General features: G+C 37.9%; 1 protein-coding gene and 1 long non-coding RNA gene across 2 annotated transcripts in view; both read right to left on the bottom strand.

The window, feature by feature from the left end:
• The window catches only part of LOC126753341 (uncharacterized), a 288,292-nt gene that overhangs the window by 245,198 nt on the left and 21,622 nt on the right, over window positions 1-21,472 (bottom strand). The gene's annotated exons all lie outside the window — the stretch shown is intronic.
• On the bottom strand, window positions 18,627-21,005 carry LOC126753327 (carboxylesterase 1D-like). Its single transcript, XM_050464682.1, has 3 exons — window positions 19,998-21,005; window positions 19,423-19,884; window positions 18,627-19,365 (listed from the first exon to the last, which is right to left on the bottom strand). Exons 1-3 carry the CDS (start codon window positions 20,940-20,942, stop codon window positions 18,709-18,711), a joined length of 2,064 nt encoding a protein of 687 aa, XP_050320639.1. The 5' UTR covers window positions 20,943-21,005; the 3' UTR covers window positions 18,627-18,708.

Here is a 21,472-nt window from a genome sequence, read left to right as displayed (position 1 = left end):
ACTCATTTAGAGCGTTCAGGGTTGGCCTAACCCCGCTATCAATAGTGTCTTTGTGATAAGACTAGGAATGGTGCCAGGCTACTGCGGAATCGCAGGAAATTTTAAAGCAGATAAGCTATCAAGAAAGGCACCCTAGAACCGCTATCTAGAACCGCTGTGTTCTACTACTAGATAGCTGGGTTTCGCGTGAGCTTGGCCAGTGCTGGGCCACCACCGGAACATGTGCTGTCTCAAAAGCCTTTTCTCAAGATCGATCCCAAGAGAAGCCTAAGGTTAGCCTGTCACTAGTTGTGGTGCTTTTAACAGGTCATTATCCTGTTGACGTTCACACTGTACCGCTGGGATTCTTACCAGACGGCATCTGCAAAAGCTGTGTGGAAGAAGAAGAAGTGGAAACAACTCAACTCTTCCTTCTTGACTCTTCCGCGTTTGGGAGATCAAGACTTAAACACTTGGGAGCGCATATCTTCAGACGTTCCACCGATCTGGCGGGGCATAGGCTATGCAAATTGTATCGAATACTAAGCGTTTTGCTAATTTATAAGTTCGAGTTCATCACTTTTTATGGCTTCACAAAGGACTACATACAGCAGTCCAAGTGCGATCTCTATACATCAGTCTATCTAACCTAACGTAACCTCACCTGGATGTTTCTAAATCGATCTTCTACATACAACTGCGACAACTTCCGACCGATAAGATTTTTAGTCTTACCGTAAGAATGCCTATTGGACAGTGTCCAGTAAGAGCCCCAACAATTGCGGTAAGATAAACAATGCTGCCGGCCAGTAGTTTAATAGATATCCTATACCCTTCTCTAGGCTAAAATATTGCTGTCATACTGTAGCTGAAATTTTCCCAATAAAATAAGTATTACACAGACCTGTCATACGAACTTATATTTCAAAACTGAGTTTTAACATTATAACTCCTTCAGTTGAGCAGGTGAGAAGCTGAAACTCCGCAGTTTACTTTCATATTATTAGCAAAAGCAGTGTAGTAAAATTCATCAACATCAAATTAATTTTAGATAGAGCTGCCATACAACTAATTTTTCAAAAATGAGTTTTCGTGTTATAACTCATTCAGTTAAGCAGGTAGGTATATGAAATTTTGCTATTTATCTACTGATTATAAGAAAAATGCATATTATAAAAATTAACACTGTCGAACTATTTTTTTGCAGAGCTGCCATATAACACATCTTTCAAAAATAAGTTTTGACGTTATAACTCCTTCATTTAAGCAGCCACGTATACGAAATTTAGCAGTCTACCTACTGATTATAAGTAAAAGCCTTAAGGGGAAAATCATTAATGTCAGATTAATATTATATGTAGCTGCCATGCAACGAATTTTTCAAAAATTATTTTTTGTATTGTAACTCTTACATTTAAGCAGCTAGGAATATGAAATTTTACAATTTGTTTGCATATTATAAGTAAAAGCAGTGTAGTGAATTTCATTGCTATCAAATTAATATTACATATATAGTGCTGCCATACATTTGATTTTTCAAAAATTATTTTTAACTGTGTAATTTCTATAAATAAGTAGTTGAGAATACAAAATTTTGTACAACGCTTTTATATTATAAGTAGCAAGTAGAGGTTTAATTACAACAAAATCGGACGACTATAAACTTTAGCTGCCATTCAAACTGGTTTTCAAAAATTTGTTTTTTTGCTCAAATTCTTTGAAATTCTCAGCTAAAATTGTCGTTATTGAGCGATTAGCTTACTAAATATAATTAGAATTCAGAAAAAACTCAACAACAAGATCGGGCAACTAATATTTATAGCTGCCTCTAAGCTTATGTTTGAACTTAATATTTCTGTTTCACTATATAACTCGGTTTATCTTTTTTCAAATGTTACATCTAACTGTTATTATGGTTTAGCAATAAAATATGCCACAATAATGCAATAAATCACCGAGTGCGACACTAATAAATGCATTGAAAATTTAATAAAAAATTCCCCACAAATACCGAAGTCGTATATTTTAAACGGATATTTGAAAAACGCATTGATTTACACACACACATATGCACACAAAACAACTGAAGTTTGTATTGCCAACACACACGAGCAGCACACGACAGGTGAATGTGGCATTGAAACCGCACTAAGCAACAAAAACAAGCACAGAATTGAATATATGAATGCTTGAACGACTGTATAAATGAAAAATCATAAATAATTCAAATATGAGTGGAGAAAATGCTTATTGAAAAGTCATAAATCTCTCTTGCAATAGAAATGCGCGTAGCAGCTGTGCAACGCTCGATGCGTGTATGTATGTGTTGGTGTGAGGGAGTGAGAGGGTCATGTGTGTAACTCTTGCTGTGTGAATATGCTGTGAGGTATGTGGGTAAGCCACAAGCTTCCACAAATCCAAGGAGCATAAATAAAGACATAAGCAAGAGCAATAATAAATGAGGCAACAACAAACGTGCGCTCATGCGCTGCTGTTGCAATAACAATGCACCAAGCAATAATAACAAGTGCAATAATGATAACTGCTACAACAACAAGAATAAAACCAACAATAAAATGTTGTACAATAACAAACAAATTCATTGTCATGTCAAGCCAAGCGAGCAGAGGTGAGCTGAGCTGAGCTGAGCTGCGTCGTTGTCTGCTGCTTGCAACAATCACCAGATTCATGTGTCAACCAGCAAGCAGAATGCATGAACAGCTTTGATAGTCGTTTGTGTGAAGAAGAAAATCACTTATGCATTTCGATAGAGCGATTTTTTTTTTCAATAAATATATTTTTCTTTATGGTTTCACTTTACGGTAATATGAAGCATGTGGCAAGGAGGCATGTGTGTGTGAATAAGCATAGACAGACAAGAAAAGAAAAGGTTGTTTTTGTTCAACAACAAATATATTTTGTTGTATAGTTATATAGATTTTGTTGTTTTTTTGTTTCTTTGTTGTGGTTGTTGTTATATAGTTGGTGCAACAATAAATATGTTGTTGTTGTATAGTTGTTGCAACAACAAAAGATGTTGTTGTTGCTTAGTTGATGCATTGCAAGCAGACCGCTGTGGCAATATATCGAACCAAAATCACAAACACAAACACACACACACACACACACATACGTAAACACTTTCTCAACTGTCTGCATTGTCAGCTATGTTATTGCTGTGGAATTGCTATTGTTGTTGTTGTTGCAGTTTGGTTATTTGCTTTTGTATAGCCCGATTTGTGCTGCTTATGGCATTGTGCTTGCCGCAAAATCATCGGTTTAGTTGCAGCTATGCGGTGATCAATTGCAAATGTGACATGAATTTGCATACGCACACATTTGCAACACAAACACGCGCACGGCATATGTCTTGGTGCGTGTGCACCAATATTCATCTGTCAAATGTCAACAATTTAAGCAAAACTTTTCAATTTATTACTGCTGCGAAAGCATTTACTTGTACATATATATGTTTGTATATATGTATATATATATATATATACAGCGATAGATATGTGCAAATCTTGCTGCAAAATTGTTGCAAGTGTTGCCTGCTACATGCCACACAGTGAACTACAAGTATTTAATACTCTTGATTTTCGCAGCATTTCTTGCCTAGCACCCGAACCACTAAATGTAGCGTACTTTAAGTTAAGTTATATATCTTAACCCTTAGGTGAACAGTTGGCACTGATAGGCCGCTGTAATCTTGAAATCTCTACTTACTAAAATATCACGTTAGAATTAAAATAGTGAGGTTGGAAAGATGATATCCATAAAAAATGTAAACCAGTAAAGATAAAGGACTTTAAGTGCAACTTTACATGTTAACCGTTAGTTAGGCAATTCGGTCAGAAGGACTTTGATGGATTTGGAAGTCCCCGCTTAGCAAAATTTCAAGTTAGAAATAAAATAATGGAGTTAGAACCAGAGCTGAAAGATACAAGACTAAATTCATACCATCTGGGCGGTCCTGAAGGCACAAATTATTTTTTTTTATTCGAAACACAAAAAATAACAGTATTTAAGTTAGATTTTGTTCTTTAACTTTTAGATAGATAATTGAGCATGATGAACCTGTATAATCTTTCAAGTTTTCCCTTAGTAACATCGCAACTTCTAAATAAAATAATGAGATTAGAACTACAGTTCGACAATATCATATATGTTAAGACCGCATCCACACCATCACGATCCAAACTGTGTAGTCAGAATCTAAAACTAAGCTACAATAAGGTAAAAAGTCCAGGAACTCATTCTAGAAAGATCCCACCACCTTGACAACTAATTTTTAATTGTTACGATAAGGGCTTCGTGCTCGAATAAATCTTAAACAAAATGGCTGCATGCGACGAAGTATAAAATCATATTTCTTACTATTAATTTGACGATCCTTATCTATATCGGAATTGATTGATGAATTGTGAGCAACCACGTTGCCTCTGACCATCTTATACAGTTTCCAAAAGTTACCAAAAAGACACAGAGGTCTGAATATATCACATTTCACCGAAAGTTTAGGAAATGGTAATATAACAGATGTTATTTAGGCGTATGATTTTCAATGAGGCAATAATGTTTTCGAAGTTGGTCTTTTTGACAGCTGTTACCTGACTTATACCAAATTTTGCTTGCCATGTGATATAAAGAAAAAACTTAGAGACTCAGAGACGCCGTATAGTGCTCATCGAAGATTGTATTGCTTCTGTGGTACAGAGTATCGAAAAGGACCCGAATGAGTCCATACGACATCGCGCACAATAATTGTAGCTGTGCTCACCCACTGCATGGGAGATTTTATTGAAGGATCTTGGTTTTTACACTTACAATATCCATGTGGTATAAGAACTGAAGTCTAACGACCATCAATCGCGTCGCACGTTACGTGAATGTGCTCACTTTTGATTGAATGGATGCGTTAATGAACTAAATAGTCGCATTTGGAGTGATGAAGAGGAAAAAATTAAGCCGATCGTAATGTAACAGTCAAAGGAGAATGCTACAGAACCATGATTAATGGCTTTCTCTGGCCTGAATCTGAAGATGTTGATGCCGACGACTGACAATTTTTTGCTCAATTGCTGCAAAAAGTGGTCGAAAATTAGAAATAAGGGAGGGAATTTATTGGAAATATGAATTTCTGAAATCTTACTTCTTCTGGAAGAAAAACTTTCTATAAAATCAGGGCATCTGAAGTCAATTGAAGAAGTAGAATCAGTTCGAGGCAATACCACATATATCCGTCTTAAGTAGACCTGAAGATCTTTGTCTGTGAGAAATCAAGGCAATCTAGTCGTATCGAATACGCGGAATGAGAAGTATTTTGTACATTTACCGTTCATCAAAATCAGTAAAAAGATTTATAATTAAATAAAAAAACATTTAACCAGAACTTTAACTTTAGTTTAAGATAATGTTTAACCCTTCATATTAAGTATCATCCAAAGATTAGTTCTCATGTAGAACAAATTAACATTTTGGTAAAAATATATCACAATCCAAAGCAATCAACTAGTGTATGCTAGAAACACTCTCTGTTTGACAGCTTTTGATATAAGACCTTTCCGTTCTAAGTCGTTATTTATACTGATGGAAGATATTCGATTTCAAGACTACTTCAAAACTAATTTTGTCTGCTTGGAACGCCGTTGAGGCCTGAAACCAGGTTTTTCGCTCGAAAAGGTCCTCTGTACAACTGACAAAAGCTTTAACTCAAAGTTCACTAGAAAAGCTCCTCTGTACAAATGACAAAAGCTCTTACAGCACACGACCAAACCAAGGGTTAAGCCCAACAACTTGCCAGCGTTCAACACATTTTTGGTTACAACAACAAATCCTTGAAGCAGAATCACTCTAAGTCTGCTGATTTGTGTCTAAACTTAACACATCATTTTAACCGAATTTCCGGAATTTAACAATCCGCAAAAGCAGTTTTCTAGCAGCAAGTCAAAATCACACACCACACACACTTAGCGTACTTATGCATTGCTGACATTTTGTGCTGCAAGTTGCAAGATAAGTCAAATGTGCAAAATAAACTTGTTGTCTTTGTGGCTTAATGATTTGTTAAAATGCCTACAACAATTACATTATGACAGCGCACCAGACACCCTATTAAGTATATATCGAATATCACTGTAATTCGGAATAAATCATTTAATTACACACATTTCAAAAACGCTGTCTTATCCTTAATATGCCAGCAGCTGTCATCGCACATTTTACACACACACACATACACAAAGAGAAATTTAGTTGGTTTTTGCGGCTTTCCACTTGCATCGAATCCATCATTGTCTTATTGCACTATTAATTTACTTTCGAACCATTAAACTTCATTTCGAAAATCGGTTTGGTTTGCACACACACACACACACACTGGTGGGTTTATCACAAAACTTGTTGTAACAAAAATTTATTATTCATGTAATGGAATTGTGGCTTTATTTGTTGACCTCAACATTGCAGCAGCAGGTAAGAGTGAATAAAATAAAATATTTGAATATTAGAATATTGAAATTATTACAATATTAAGTTATTTGGAAATGTCAGTGGTCAGTGCATCAATTGTCATGATCCTTGAACTTTGACGTTTGTTCATAATGTCTGAAATGCAAGTAAACCTAAAGCAAAATATTTTAATACACATTAGGGTGACCCTCAATACACAAGTAAATGTTTATATTAGAACTTTCAAATCTCAAAATTTTTAGTGATATAACCATAGTCACCAATATGTTACGTCTAGTACAAAGAATTACATTTTTCCACTGGAGAAATAGAATAGAGGAATATGTACTATTTCGTGCAAAAAATTACTTTTTCGACAGTTTTGTGATTACTGAACTCGGTATTGTTTGAACACGTATATACCTTAACATTAGAATTGAGCTGTTTAGTCGAAGAGACCGAAACCCATATCGTCGTTTTACTCTGGCTCCGAACAAAGTAGGACAAAAAGTTCAGCCCTTTAGTCGAAGAGACCGAAACCCATATCGTCGTCTTCCTCTGGCTCCAAACAAAGTAGGACAAAGAGTTCAGCCGTTTAGTCAAAGAGACCGAAACCCATATCGTCGTCTTCCTCTGGCTTCAAACAAAATAGGACAAAGAAAAAGTAGGATATTCAGGCAGCTGAAAATTTCTATAGTCCTGAGACTTTACGAGGCAATTATTTGCAATTTTGATGCCAATGCCTCGTGCTTTGGTCGGTCAATTGTTAAAAATATCGGCATGGCAATCGTCTTGTCCGTTCGGCATGGAAGTACTGTTTTGATTTCCTAAAAGCGAATAACGGCTTGGAACCATTGGAATAAGGTCGGATATGAAAACAAAATAGATCAATCGGGGCCACACGAACAAAAAAATACCTCAGAGACCGAATTTCTATCTACGAATCGCTACCGAATCGTAACAAAGGTTTCCATATCGGAAGCAGTTGGTTAATGTTCATGAAAATTGGTTCACATTAGACAAGATCTAGCGAAAACGGTATTGGTTGAATCGCGATGAGCTGGCAGCCAAGCCAGGATTGATGATCAGGCAGCTTTTGCAACGTTTTTGGTAGGATTTTCAAGGAATCATCTTTTACAAGCTACTCTCATACCGTCTTAAGAAGACAATCCGTCAGAACCGGTCAGCTTCGTCCAATGGGTGAAGAAACTCGCTTCAAAAAAATTTTGTGAACATCGGTCATCCCAAATTTCAATGCAAATATAAAATATTTATTTTTTGTAGACCTCTAGAACAGTTGGAAACCATAGATTTGGCACTTGAATCCAATATCAAGTTATTATCTGATAAGAATAAGTCGCTCATTAAACCTTTGAAAATTTGTGAAGCTGTGAACCTCTAAGTTTCAGAAAACCTAGAATTTGTAGTGATGAACTGAATAAGATTTACTAACTCTCTGAGACCAAGTCGGAAAGCATAAGTTCGAAGTTGCTTAATGATACCCACTCTGTGAAGAATAACACTGAAAGGTACTACACTAAGAATTTTGAATTCCATTGTGGCTACAATTTGCGATACACAGATTTATCTTGAATGGCTGGGTGCACGTTCTTAAATACTTATAATATTTACATACCTACTACTTATTTACATACTTACTTACTTAAGTACTATCTTATTGTTTCTTATCAGATCTCTTTTACGCGATTCTGAATCTCGAAAACACCTCATTCAATGGCGACATACTCACACCACATCTAGAGTACGAGTGTAAGTCGAAACAAACGTCACAGATAATGCCCAAGATTGTAGAAAAGTAAATTAAAAAGTGCTTTCAGTGACCTCCCATAAGACGTGGGGTTGGCACAAGTTTGCAATGAAGTTACCAAAAGATAAGACGAAAAGCAGGTAGTAAGTAGTATTTACAATGAAAGTAGCGTTTTTACGGGTTGTAAGTACGAACAACAGTTGACAAGGGTGAGTGCCTATTCAAAGGCATATACTTCCATAAATATTGTTCTCTAGTAGGGTAGTAAGTAAGGAAGAATCAATGGTTTGGGGTGAAAAAAGTATTTAAAAATTTATGCATGTAAAAAGCTCTAAAGCTTTTGCAATACTTATAAAGAAGTTTGACTGTTCGGAAATTTAGCTAAATGTTAATTTGACTTCGTCGTATAATTTTTGGTTGGGGTTAAGTGGCTGCATATGCGCTCGTTCACGGCGGGCAAAGTCCCGTGAGATTTTTCCGTCAAATTGCCATGCTTACGCAGCTAAATGGCTGAGAAAACGGATGTGCTTTTGGTGAAGGAGGTTGTGCTTTCAAAAACCCTGTGTATAGATTTAAAGCACAATGAAAGGCATTGGTTATTAAACTTTAATTGTTGATGGAAAATATTGTAGTAAAACGTATAGCATCTCAGCAGGCTGGGAAAATTTATAATAGTTTTTAAAAATATATGACTATTGAACTCAAAAAACAATATTTGATGAAAAAACTATTGAGAAAGGATGGAGTAAAACGAATTTAAGATGGCTCTAACTACACTCTCATCTAAAATTGATCTAAGTAAACAACGAAGAATAAACAAGTGAGCTTGGAGCTCTGAATTTGGTATAGCTTTATGTAGTTCATAACAGCCAGTAGTAAGCGTCGGAGACACTATTAAATATGTGTATAAATGATCAGCATGACGAGCTGAGTCGATTTACCCATGTCCATATGTCAATCCGTCTGTATATACGCGAACTAGTCCCTTAGTTTTCGAGATAACGATCTACAAATTTGCACACATCCTTTTCTTTCTAAGGAGCTGTTCATTTGTCGGAACCGCCTATATAGTACCACTGTAGCATACAGTGCCCAAACAAACTGAACGATCGGAATCAATTGCTTGTATGTGAAACCTTTTTATTTGAGGAGATATACTTGTATGTATTCATGAAATTTGGTATGGGTTGCTTCCCAAAACAATGGTACAATCACCGAAGGAATCGTTCGGATTGAACTATTACAGCATATAGCTTCCATACAAACTAGAGGATCTGAAACAAACTATTGTTTTGGAAACTTTTTTATTTGAAAAGATATCTTCCCAAATTTGGACAGATTAATGTTCACAACAGTAAAAAGGCATGGACGATGACAACATCTAATGAATCGACGTTACGAGTTTTCAAAAGAAAAAAGATTTATGGACCTTTGCTTATTGGCAACGGCAAACACCGTAATCGATGGAAGGCAGAGATGTACGAGATATACGATGATATTGCCATAGTTCAGCGAATTAAGAGACAGCGCTACGCTGGATAGGTCCTGTTGTCCGAATGGAAGAGCACACTCCCGCTCTGAGAGTATTAGACGCAGTACCCGCCAGGGGATGCAAAGGAAGAGAAAAACATGCATTCCGCTGGAAAAACAGGTGGCGAAGGAACTGGCTACACTTGGAATCTTAAACTGGTGCCAAACCATGAAAAAGAAGAATATATCGCTTTAACCCCAGAACAGATTTCTCGCATTATTTACTCAACCTAGAAAGGTGAGGTTTTTTTTCATAAGTTTGACGCTTTGCCTAGACAAAGTAACATCAGCTCTTCGTATTTAGGTTTCACAACTTCGAGGTTAGTTCTTTACATTATTCTGTTTGTAAAATATCTCGATATCCTCCCTTCCTCGAACCATTTAACCTTATACAATTAGAAGTCAGTTGAAGGCATTAATTGAATCAATAACAAATCCAATAGAAACTATTTTTGACAAATTTTGAGAGCCATCGTGGTAAACAACTATTAAATTGCTCACTCAACCAGCGCTGAATTAGTGCGAGTAGCCTGCGAGCTGTCAATCAAGCAAAGAAGGTAACTGGGGACGAACTCAAACCGTCAGCAAGGTGTTAGTGATATATATATATATATATATATGTATGGGTGTGTTTGTTTGCGTGCCATGAAGGCGTTGACAGGTGTGCGTGTATGCACTATGCAACACTCACCTACACACACTCATGCAATTAGTGCTAATCAAATTATTTATGATGTTTAAACCATTCGAGGCCCGTTTGAAGTAGATGTGTGCGTGTGTCTAACTATACGTGACGTAAGTGCACTATTAATACTTTTCATAAACTGTCTCTCTGCATGTACATATGTGTGTGTGTGTTGGTGGTGTTGAGAAATGTTGCCGCAATGGCAGCAATTGTCGCTGTCCCTTCAAATTTCCATTGGCCCAAGTTAATGGGCAGTTAGTGCGAACATTCACAAGTTAATGGGCGAGTGGTGCGCCTGTCAGATTGCAAGGCGCTCGTCTGGAACAAATGCGGTGTGACGGGCCGTTGAGCGCTCGTGTGCTAGGTGCAAGGTGCGCAAGTGGTGTGTTGTTGTTGCCACCACAAGTAAGACTTGCCACCTGCATCTACATACGTGCGCGTGTATATGTATTGTTGTTGTTGGTTCACTGGCTGGTCGGCTGGTCGCCTGCTCGTCTAGCTGGCCCCTGTCTCTCTAGTTCCAAACCGCTCGGATTCACTTTAAATGCACTGAACTGTGCAATATTGAATTGATTTCAATTTAATTGGAAATCACTGAAGCTCGAGTACCATTGGGGCTTGTTCGCCCAAACAAGTGGTCGAACATGCGATTGCCGGTGCAGTGCGGCGCAGAGCGCACCGGCGTGCTGACGTGGAATGCAATGTTAGCATGTGGCGCGTATGAGTTTGGGTGCGAGTGTGTGTTTGGGTTGGTGCAGCTTTGCAGCAATTTTTGCCAGTTAATAAAATCCAATCGTAAAGTTGTTGTGTGGAAATTTTCACACGCATGCTGTAGGCACCTAGCTACGTTTGTATGTGTGGGTGTGTGTGTATGAATATGTGTCTAGATAAGAGCGTGGCACATTTCATAGCAATTGAACTTGCCATATGAATCAAATTGATTTGTAGAACAATTCATATATGTACTTACCTAAAAGTTTGTTGTCAAAAAGCTTAAATCCATGAAAATAATAGCAACTTTTTCGAAATAAATTGTGTTATTATTTTAGAAAAAAACTAAATTAAATAAAAAACAAGAATAACGTTAACTTCGGTTGCACCAAAGCTAAAATACGCTTCACAAATAAAGACTTTTCTATACAAGAACTTCATTTGGATTGTTCAGTTCATATAACAGCTATATGATATAGTCATCCGATCTCACCAATTTCTTCGGATGTTGCATTACTGCCTTAGAGAATAACCCATACCGAATTTCATGAAGATATCGCATCAAACGAAAAAGTTTTCCATACAAGTACTTGATTCCGATTGTTCAGCTTGTATGGCAACTATATGCTTTAGTGGTTCGATGTGGAATTTTTTTTTGGAGATTAAAGCATTGCTTTCAAAAATATTCTACACCCAATTTGATAAGGATATCTTGCCAAATTAAAAAGATTTCCATACAAGGACTTGATTTTCAGCGCTCCATTTGTATGGCAGCTATATGTTATAGTTCTTCGATCTGAATAATATGTTCAGACTTTGTATCATTGTCTTGAACAAATAATTCATATAAAGTTTCGTGACGATATCTAGTCAAATAAAAACGATTTCCGTGCAAGGGCTTGATATTGATCGGTCAGTTTGAATGATAGCTATCTGATCTAGTTGTCCGATATTGGCGGTTCTGACAAATGAGCAGCTTATCGAGGAAAAACGTATGTGTGCAAAATTCCAGATCGATATCTCTAAAATGCAGGACAAAAACTAGTTCGCATACATACAGCTATACCCACGGTTAGGGCTTAATCGACTTACTGCGTTAATTAGTTAATTACGAAACAAGGTTTATAATGATTTAAGAAACAACAAAAAACACACTAAAATATTGAATTATAAACAGAAAGAAAGATCCTTTCCAGTAGCTAATAAGCTTATGATTTTTCCAATATTAGACCCAAACTTGGAAACCATCTGAATCTGTTGAACAGGGAATTTTACCATCACTAAAAACTTTTTTTGGTTATTCAATTATGGTATCCATCACAGATTTAAAGCCTAACGTAACCTAATTTTAGTTTTAGAGAATTAACCAGTGGAATGAAAATTAATTAAGTTGAGCAAAAAATAGTAAGACTTTTTAATTTAAATTTCACACAAAAACCCAGTAAGTTAACCCAATAAAATAAAGAGATCGGTGCTTGAGAATATGTAGACGATTTACAAGCAAAGGTCTTACTGGCATCTTTGGAATATCGGAGGGATCAATGAAGACCATTTTGGATTATTAATTTTACTAAGAAAAGTGAAAGCACGATTGGTTCCAAAATCATTAAATTTTTTTCGAAAATCAGCCTTGCGTTAACGTGTGGGAAACAATGATTTCCGACTACCAGGATTCATGAATGTATTTATACTGGCGATGAGTCTTGGATCTACGCTTAAGACCCACAAACAGACAATTAATCGGTCGAATATCGTTGCAAATGTGCGCCGAATCCGAAAAATCCACGTCAAAGCAGGTTCAAAAACAAGGTTATGTTGACAGTTTTCTTCGAAAATCGAGCTGTCGTGCACACTGAATTCCTTCCCACCGGCCACACTATCAACAAGTAATACATTTTGAGTGTTATGCGTCATTTGCGCGAAACTATTCGTAAAAAGAGGCCGAAATTATAGGCCGACACCGCACCCCGATAATGCACCGTCGTGAACTGTATTGATACTTCGTGAGTTTTTTGCCAAACTTTCAACCAAATCGTGCCGCAACCACCGTTTTCGCCTGATTTAGCACCGTGTGACTTCGGACAATTCAGCAAACTCCAACGACCGCTCTGGTGAAACCGTTTTGAGTCAATTGAAGAGATTAAATATGAATCGCTACACTTATAGAAGACTATTCCAGAAACTGACTTTAACAATTATTTCGAGAATTGGAAAAAGGTTTGGTGTATTAGGACCAAGGGGTTTACTTTTTGGCGGACAGAGATTTTGAAGAACTAATTAAGAATTTTAAAATTGTGAACAAAGTCTTACTATTTTTTGTAGTACCATCAAATCGCATACAAATCGAAAATCCTCAAATCGTAATAAACTTTTCCGATTAACCTTATTTGAAAATGGAAGCTCTGAGATTCTTGCTTCTCTACCTCAATCAGTAGTATAAACCGAATTTTGCACTTGGCATTACTGGAATTACCCCTGAACATATGAGCATGCCATAAATTTCAAATAAATTCCAATACAAAGCTAGCCGTGGCATGAATATATATGAATATATTTATATATATGAATACTAACTAAAATTGCATACTTATATTAAAACAAATCTAACTTATTTGGACAAAATTACGCCAGCATATTTGAAATTTAATTACTAACGACTTCGCAGTTAAAGATAGCCCAGTAGGAAAATTCAAACCATAAATAAAAATTTTATTGGCTCTTAAAGGTTTTACCAAAGGAAAAGCTAGAGAGAAATGTGTAGGGACTTGAAGATAATACTATGTCTCGAAAGATGGATCTGAACTTATTAGTCTGCTAACTGAGTTTCCACCTCACTATCTTCCAAACAACTTTGACAATTTGCGTCTGACTGCATTTCTAACGAGGTATTACTATGCTCCATTTCACCACACTTTAAACGCTCACAACAAAATTTAATAAAATTTCTGCGAATATTTCTGTATTTTCTGCTCATTAATAATTTTGATTTGCAATTTGGCGGGGCTTACTTTGAACTGTCTCATTTAAATTTTTGTCTTGTCACTACACAAGCAGACACACACCCACAAGCAGTCGCTAACCACCGCCTTTTACTCCCCACCTCACCGCACGCTCTTCGTGCTTCATTCATTCGAATTTCCGTTCACTTTTTCCCGCACTCTCAGTTGGCTAATGATGTTAATCATTTTGTCCACCTCGCGACCATCTGCTATTATTAATGATGCTCATTCGGCTCATTATGTAAAGTTTACAATTAATTATCCTTGAAATGATTAACGATTATGGTTTTACTGCCACAGAATTTATTGAATTCCAAAAGTTTTCGCAAAGTTCCCGTGCGCATTGTGGCAATTTGAGAGCGTGTACTTCCTGGACGGCAGTCAGTCAGCCGTAAGCCGTCTTTAAATTAATGATTTGCAGGTTTTATTTTAACGGTATTTCAATATTGCTGCGTACATTTGAAAGCTTTTGTGCTACAATATTTAATTTCTGTTATACTTTTGTTGAATAATTTGTCTTATTGTTCTGATACTGCCTTCCCAGATGATGGTAATTTTTTTAGACAAACGACATCGCGGATTATCTCGTGTCCTTTAAAAGATATAAAATTTTAAACAGAAGTTTAATTTTTCATAATTTAATAACAAGGCACAACCACTAAAAACCAAAGAAACCGTGTAGCAGTCGTGAAAACCACTAAGAGCCAGGAAGAGCACTTTGAAACAAGTAGATCCAACCCGGGAGATCAAGTGAGAATCACTAACAGTTGGAGAAAATCACAGAAAACCCGAGATATCCTGAAAAAAAAGAGAAAACTACTGTGAACCGGTGAGAATTGAAGAGATCCAGCGAAACCCCTTCAGATTTATTGAGAAGCAGGAAAAGCCGCTAAGAACAGAGGAGAGCCACTGAGAATTGGGAGAACCAGGAAAGACCACTGAGAACCAGGAAGAACGAGAACGAACTAGAAATTGTGCTAACTACTAAGAACCCACAGGAACCAGGGAGAAACCGAAAGAATCACTAGAAACCCGGGTAATCCAGTGAAAATCAAGGAGAACTAGAAAGAACAAGTGCTAAGCAACGAGAACCCAAGGAAACAAAGCAGAGCCAGTGAGAACCGGTGAGAATTAAGAAGATCCATTGAGGACCAAGAAGAGGGACTGAAAACAAAGGGGAATAATTGAGAATGAATTGGTGAAAGTCCAGGAGAACCACTATGAACCCGGCTGATCACCAGAGAACTTCTGAAAGCCAAGGATAGCTACTGAGAATTGCGGAGACCACTGTGAACCCGGGTGATCTATTAAGAGCCAGGTAGAGCCATTGAAAACCGATGAGAACTGAGGAGATCGAGTGAAAACCAACAAAAAATTAAAAGAATCACTGAGAACCATCATATATTCCTAGGATATCCAGAAAACTACTGAGAAAAACTAGGAAACAAATATAGCTGCTGACATACAGTGAGAATTAAAGAAATTCCGTTTGACTACTGAAAACCCTGGTGAACAGGCGTGGAATTGAGAGAGCCACTGGGAGCCACTGAGAATTGGGAGAACCACGGAATGATCGCTGAGAACTGAGGAGAACACCTGAGAACTAGTTAGAGCTTGGGAGAACCATTGAAAACCTGGTAGAGGACCGAACTATAATATGCCGACATTTAAATTCAATAAATTATTTGGAAGAAATCCAGTAATTTCTCTTTCCAGCCATCCGTCCAAAATGTTATTCTTCAAACTTAGAGGTACTCATTTATTTGCCATTCAATCTGGCAATTTCACTTTGTTGTTATTATTCGCCTACTCATTTGCTGCTTTCTAAGCTATCAGTGAACTCGTAATCTGCTTACTTATGGCATCTTTGATTTCTTCATCTTAATTTTGGATTTCGTTTTCATTTCAATTTCCTGCTGCTACCCATTAATTCCATCAGTCTCCTTTTACGTTTGCTACAGAGATCCGAGACCAGAGAGTGTGCTGCTCTTCTACAATTATTTGTTTATTTTACAGTAATTTAATTCAACAAATCAGAATATCATCGCTGATGAGCATGAAAATGTTGAATAAGACGAAATGTTGGCAGCAAGCCGAATCTGCAGCAAAGGGGCGGTTACAGCAAAGCGCCTTAAACGCCCACCAACGAAAAGTTTACTGCACTTGACTGGCTTTCCATTGAATATCGATTACGATTACCGGTGAGCGAATGCTTTGGTGATATTTATTTTTTGCAATTATTCTTTCATATTTTTTGTACCCGCAGTCAACGTGTTATTCGAGAGGATTTTAATTTTTTTCTGGAAATATTATAACCAGGATCCAGGCGACGGAAAAAAGTCTGCGAGGACAGATTTTAGCTTTATCTTTCTGCAGTCGTTATATTGGTTTTATCAATAGAGAATTTCGGTAATGACCAACAACAACTCCTTCAAAAAATAAGACAACTTGGATAATCATCTATGGCCCATCAATACGTGCATCAGCTTCAAAAGTGTACTCTTTCTTTCTTTTCACTCCGAAATTTATTAGCTCGAATCGGAAACCACCACAGTTCTACTACAGGAAATAAGAAGGCACATTGTCCCAGTTTTTCTACAAATACCTTTCATTTGTAACGACTATGAAAAAACGTTTTAGAAAGATTTAGAAGATTTAGAGGTTTTTGTGCGACTAAGGACTATTTATTTCTGAAAATTATTTCGAACAAATTGGGGGAGACTAATTCAAAAGAATATCTTTCTAAAGGCCAGCGATCCTATGGAAAGCTTTCTTTGACAGGAAGTATTTAACGAGGTCAGTAAATCCCGCAATAGTAAGGCAAACCTCGAGAGCAAAAAAGAGCTTCAGGCAGTACGCTCATTCGTTGACCAACGATTGAGAAATTTTGACACACAAAAAGCACATTCATCCCTATAATATCCGATTTCATTCGATGTAACTCCCACCTTACTTTTAATTTATCAAATTATTGCTACAAAAGGCAACAATAACTACGCGGCGGCACGTTGCTAGCGCGAATAAACCGCCTCTCCCAACACACACCTGCCAATCAATATTGCACTCCACCCACTGGTATTCGATTCATTGTGTCTAGGCAACGATGTCATCAACAATTTTTCGCTACAGTTTTCCATGCGCGTCCCCACCACCCACCATTTGCTCGCTACCGACGCGCAAACATTTCTATTCTCCTCAGTTTTGTTTGCATTATGGATTTGGCAAGCTTAAAGTGGCTTCCAGAGCATTTGGCTTCAGCCACATCGGCATCACCATTGTGGTGGCAACGCTGGCGGCAGGCGTCGCCGCACAGACTCACCACACCGCACTTCACAGCAACAGCAGAAACAATCTCGGTTCATAGATGTGTACTGTGATTGGCAACCATTCGTTGACTTCGGCGAGGGGTTTGCGCTGTTTGCTAGGAGATTACGCCGCCAGCTAAGAAAACAAAAGTTCAGTGTCGCAGCAGCGCAGTTATTTGTATTTTCAAGTGTAAAATATTATTTTTTCCTTTGTTTGAACTTTAAGCCGAAAATTGTTTGGGCAAAGTAACCGAGCAAATTTGTTAAAATCTCTTTGTTGGTAAATGTTTCGTCTTCCCATTGTTTTAACCCAGCTGTCACCTTTTATTGTTTACATTATGAAAAGTGATCTTTGTTGTTATTGCTTTCGCGAAAGCTTTGTTGTTGTTTATCTATTGATTTTATTAGTAGCATAAATGATGCTAATTGAGGTCAAAGTTACAGTGATGTGCTTCGATTCAGATTATGAAATAAATCCAATACATCATTTAAGCTTTTGCTGATTTTTCCAACTTTTGTTACTTAAAGTATATTATAATAATAACAGCGTTTTACCAATTCGTTCTAAATATATATTTATTGTGACTTTTTAATCACGTTAAACAAAACCTTCCGCTGAGATTTCCAGCTTTCCTAAACAGCCTAAGTTTTAAAGAACATAAAATACTGAGTAATCTTTACAAAATATCCTTAACTGAGTTAAAGGTAACCCTTCAATAGGTTATTGCTGACATGTCTAGTGTAAAGACCCTTCTCTCATGGACCCATATACCTCTAAGTAATTTCTAGAGGTTAAATACCTATTTAGATGCTTACTTCTCAAGATAAAAAGAGATTTTTAAAGGCGCAGAACACGATATTACCGAAAGCTTTGCGAGATAATCTTATAAATGAGTAAAGATTCTGACAGATGGTTTTAATTAAGCGACTAATAGAACAGACTACAAAGTGTAGGACTTTTCGAAGATCTAATTACCATGCCATCTTTAAACTAAGAACATTAAACCAAAAGAATTAATCTTAACAATAATATCCGAAATCTGAAAAAACTTAAGAATGAAGTCTGCAGCGAACCTATAAGAACAATATGCAAGTGAGTTCAACATCAGGCTGACTGGGTTTTCAACGATTCGTAAATATAGAGACTATTTGGTAAATGAAACTAATATCGACTAAAAACCATTTATTTGTTAAAAAAATCGGAAGAGAAAGTAACTTATAATTTTCATAAATCTCTAATAGACAAATCAATATATAATCATTTTCCAACTGTTACGTATTTCAACCGAAAAGCCCATTAGCATCAATCAGTGGAACGCCAATATTCGGCGGAGCGCTAGTTCTCCGATTCCCACCTATAGCAGAGCTACCAGCGTCAAGCCAGTTGCCAATCTGCAAGGGTGACAACAAACTACGTAAATTGCCCAAACCCTGGCAAGTGGTTGAAGTTATCGGCGTTAGTGAAGCGCCGAGCATAGAGAGCTCACAAAAACGGAAATCACTACCGGTACTTATGTCCGTATCTACTTTTATGAAAGGCACCTCTTTGCCAACTACGCTTTTAAAGATCGAATCACCGGCAGGCTCTTTCGTACTATCCTTACCAAATGACTTAGCGAACGTCACCAGCATACCGATTAAGTTTTGACGCACTTTCAAGTCCTCCTGATCGATAAGCTGTGCTTCCGGTATGGGATTACCGAAGAGATCATTCGCATCGAACATATAGCCAAGTTCGTCGCCATGCGCCACCAACTCTGTGTTGCTGTTATCAGCATACTCGGAAACGATCGGCAGTCCACGCAAAAAATGTACACCCTTCGAGCGAGTGCCATTATATTCGAAGCTATACATAAAGGAAGGCGCCAACTCAGACCAAACTTGTAAAGTTAAAACAGCCGGCAGATTGAAAATTATGTCGGTGCTGGTGTCAATGACCTACAGCGTTATGTAATGTATTTAAACTACAAGTCAAGGGAAATATTAAGAAAATACCTTCGCCAACACTTCATCCAGACTCAATGTCTCAGGCACTTTTAGAATATCGTTGAGTGTGGGCGTCAATGCCTCCGTTAGACCGGGTAGTATAGGTTGTAGTATCTCTCCAGTGACTTTATCAATGCGCAAAAATCCAGAAAGGTCTTTCAAAGTACCGCTAAGTGAATTGAGAAATTGTTGTGCGGAACCAAAGATCCGATTAAGTGTACCAATTCCCACAGCGTTTGCGGTTTCATGTTTTGTGACGCCTGTTAATAACGGTACAGGAGTGAAACTGCCACTGCGTAGCTGTTGCTCCGGTTCGTCCACAATCAAGCTGGGTAAGCCACGTCCATCGTTTTTACCTTCGATGTGTGGCGTGAAACCAACACTGCCCGATAGTCCTTTGACAATGGCACGACCTGCAAGACGCTCCGTTTGGACTTTCGAGTCATTTTGTATGATATCCTCGGCCGATTTCTAAAAATTGTATTGCTTGAGAGAAAGTTCCAATGATTGGAGTACTCTTTATGCTTGAAGGGTCATGTAATTTCGTATAGAAGAATAGCTAATTTATATGACCTGATATCTACCTCTCTCATGCACTCCACGATCGTCAGCTCGTTTTTTGTGGGACAGCCATTAATTTTCGCCACTTCCTCCACACTCTGCAGCGGTTCCTTATCTGTTGCATATTGGGACAACGCTGTACCCGACATCGCGACCACACCTGAAATATCAGTGGCACTGCGTGCCGTGCGAGACATCGACAAAAACATTGCACACGCTGCGCCCGAACCGTGACCAATAGCCTTAACTTGACGTGGATCACCGCCGAAGTGTTGAATATAATCGTTAACCCAACGCAATGCGGTAGCCATATCGAAGATTGCCAAATTGCCATCGAACTCTTTGGTGCCATCACCCATAATACCCAAGGAACCAAGCCGATATTGTAGTGTTACGACTATAACACCTTGTCTTGCCATTGGCGTAGCATCATATTGCGCGGCAGAACCAAACCGAAAACCACCCGGATGTATCCAGACATAGACCGGCAGTCCAGTAGTTTCATCAGGCATATGAGGCGTATAAACATTCAGCAGTAAACAGTTCTCACTACCGACTACGTGACGATTATTATATGGATAGGGTTGAATGCAGGGCGGTCCAAATTGTGTGGCGTTAATATCACCAGCCATGCGCTTGTAAACCGGGCGCGCAAAACGTAAGCGACCAACAGGTGGTTCGGCATAATACAGACCGAGAAAGGAGTAAATGCCAGTTGCTGGATTGCGAAAACCCTCGACGCGCGCATCACGATTAAAGGCGCGTGTGAAAACGACCGGATCGTCAGGAGGTGGCGCCTTCGAAAGGCGTCCGCCCACTATGCGCTTAACGCGTGTATTTGCGGTACTTTCTCCTGCTTGCTTTGCATCACAGCAAGTTAAAGTAGTTGCGAGGAGTACAAAAACAAATTTCAGTTTAAATAATTTGGCACTAACAAAATATGTTTCCGTTAACGTCGACACAGCCATCTTAGTATGTGATTAATATACGCGAACTACTTTATACAATATATATTAAATAGGTGTGCTTTTGCGGTGCCTGTCAAGCAATAACTGACGGCGCGGACTGCTGGTGAGTTAGTACTGCCCTTTAACGAGCGCTTCGTGCGCTATCTGCCGGCTCTGTTCAAGCGCGCAAAGTCGCACGAGATCTTCTTAGCTGTGTGCGGATAGTGCGGCGATTGCAACGATCAGTGGATGAGTGGAGCATAAGACTGGCTCCACCAAAGTGATATCACTTGCTGCTTTTATTAACTGAACTTGAAATTGGTAATTTCAGAAATTTTCTTATCAAATAGTATCATCAAAAAGGAATGGATATTTTGACACATAAACAAATTTTATATAGTTTTAACATCACTGTAGCCGAGTGGGTTGAGCACGTGAATGCCTCTCGGCGACTTATCACTTTAATCCCAACCAAAAAAAAAAAATAATAATAAAAATATCAACATTCGCCTCTTGGGAAAGGTCGTACTAGAATGAAAAACTTTCCAAAA

Source organism: Bactrocera neohumeralis, chromosome 3, assembly GCF_024586455.1.
Source record: "Bactrocera neohumeralis isolate Rockhampton chromosome 3, APGP_CSIRO_Bneo_wtdbg2-racon-allhic-juicebox.fasta_v2, whole genome shotgun sequence".
Taxonomy (NCBI): Eukaryota; Metazoa; Arthropoda; class Insecta; order Diptera; family Tephritidae; genus Bactrocera; species Bactrocera neohumeralis.
The sequence above is the reverse complement of the archived record's forward strand: the minus strand, read 5'-3'. Positions and strand labels throughout refer to the sequence as shown.

Excerpts from the sequence above, each read along its gene's own strand:
- LOC126753327 (XM_050464682.1), bottom strand. The coding sequence starts at position 20,942 with ATGGCTGTGTCGACGTTAACGGAAACATATTTTGTTAGTGCCAAATTA. Across the intron at positions 19,885-19,997 it reads TCGTGGAGTGCATGAGAGAG|AAATCGGCCGAGGATATCAT; the intron begins GTAGATATCAGG and ends TACAATTTTTAG. Across the intron at positions 19,366-19,422 it reads TGGATGAAGTGTTGGCGAAG|GTCATTGACACCAGCACCGA; the intron begins GTATTTTCTTAA and ends ATAACGCTGTAG.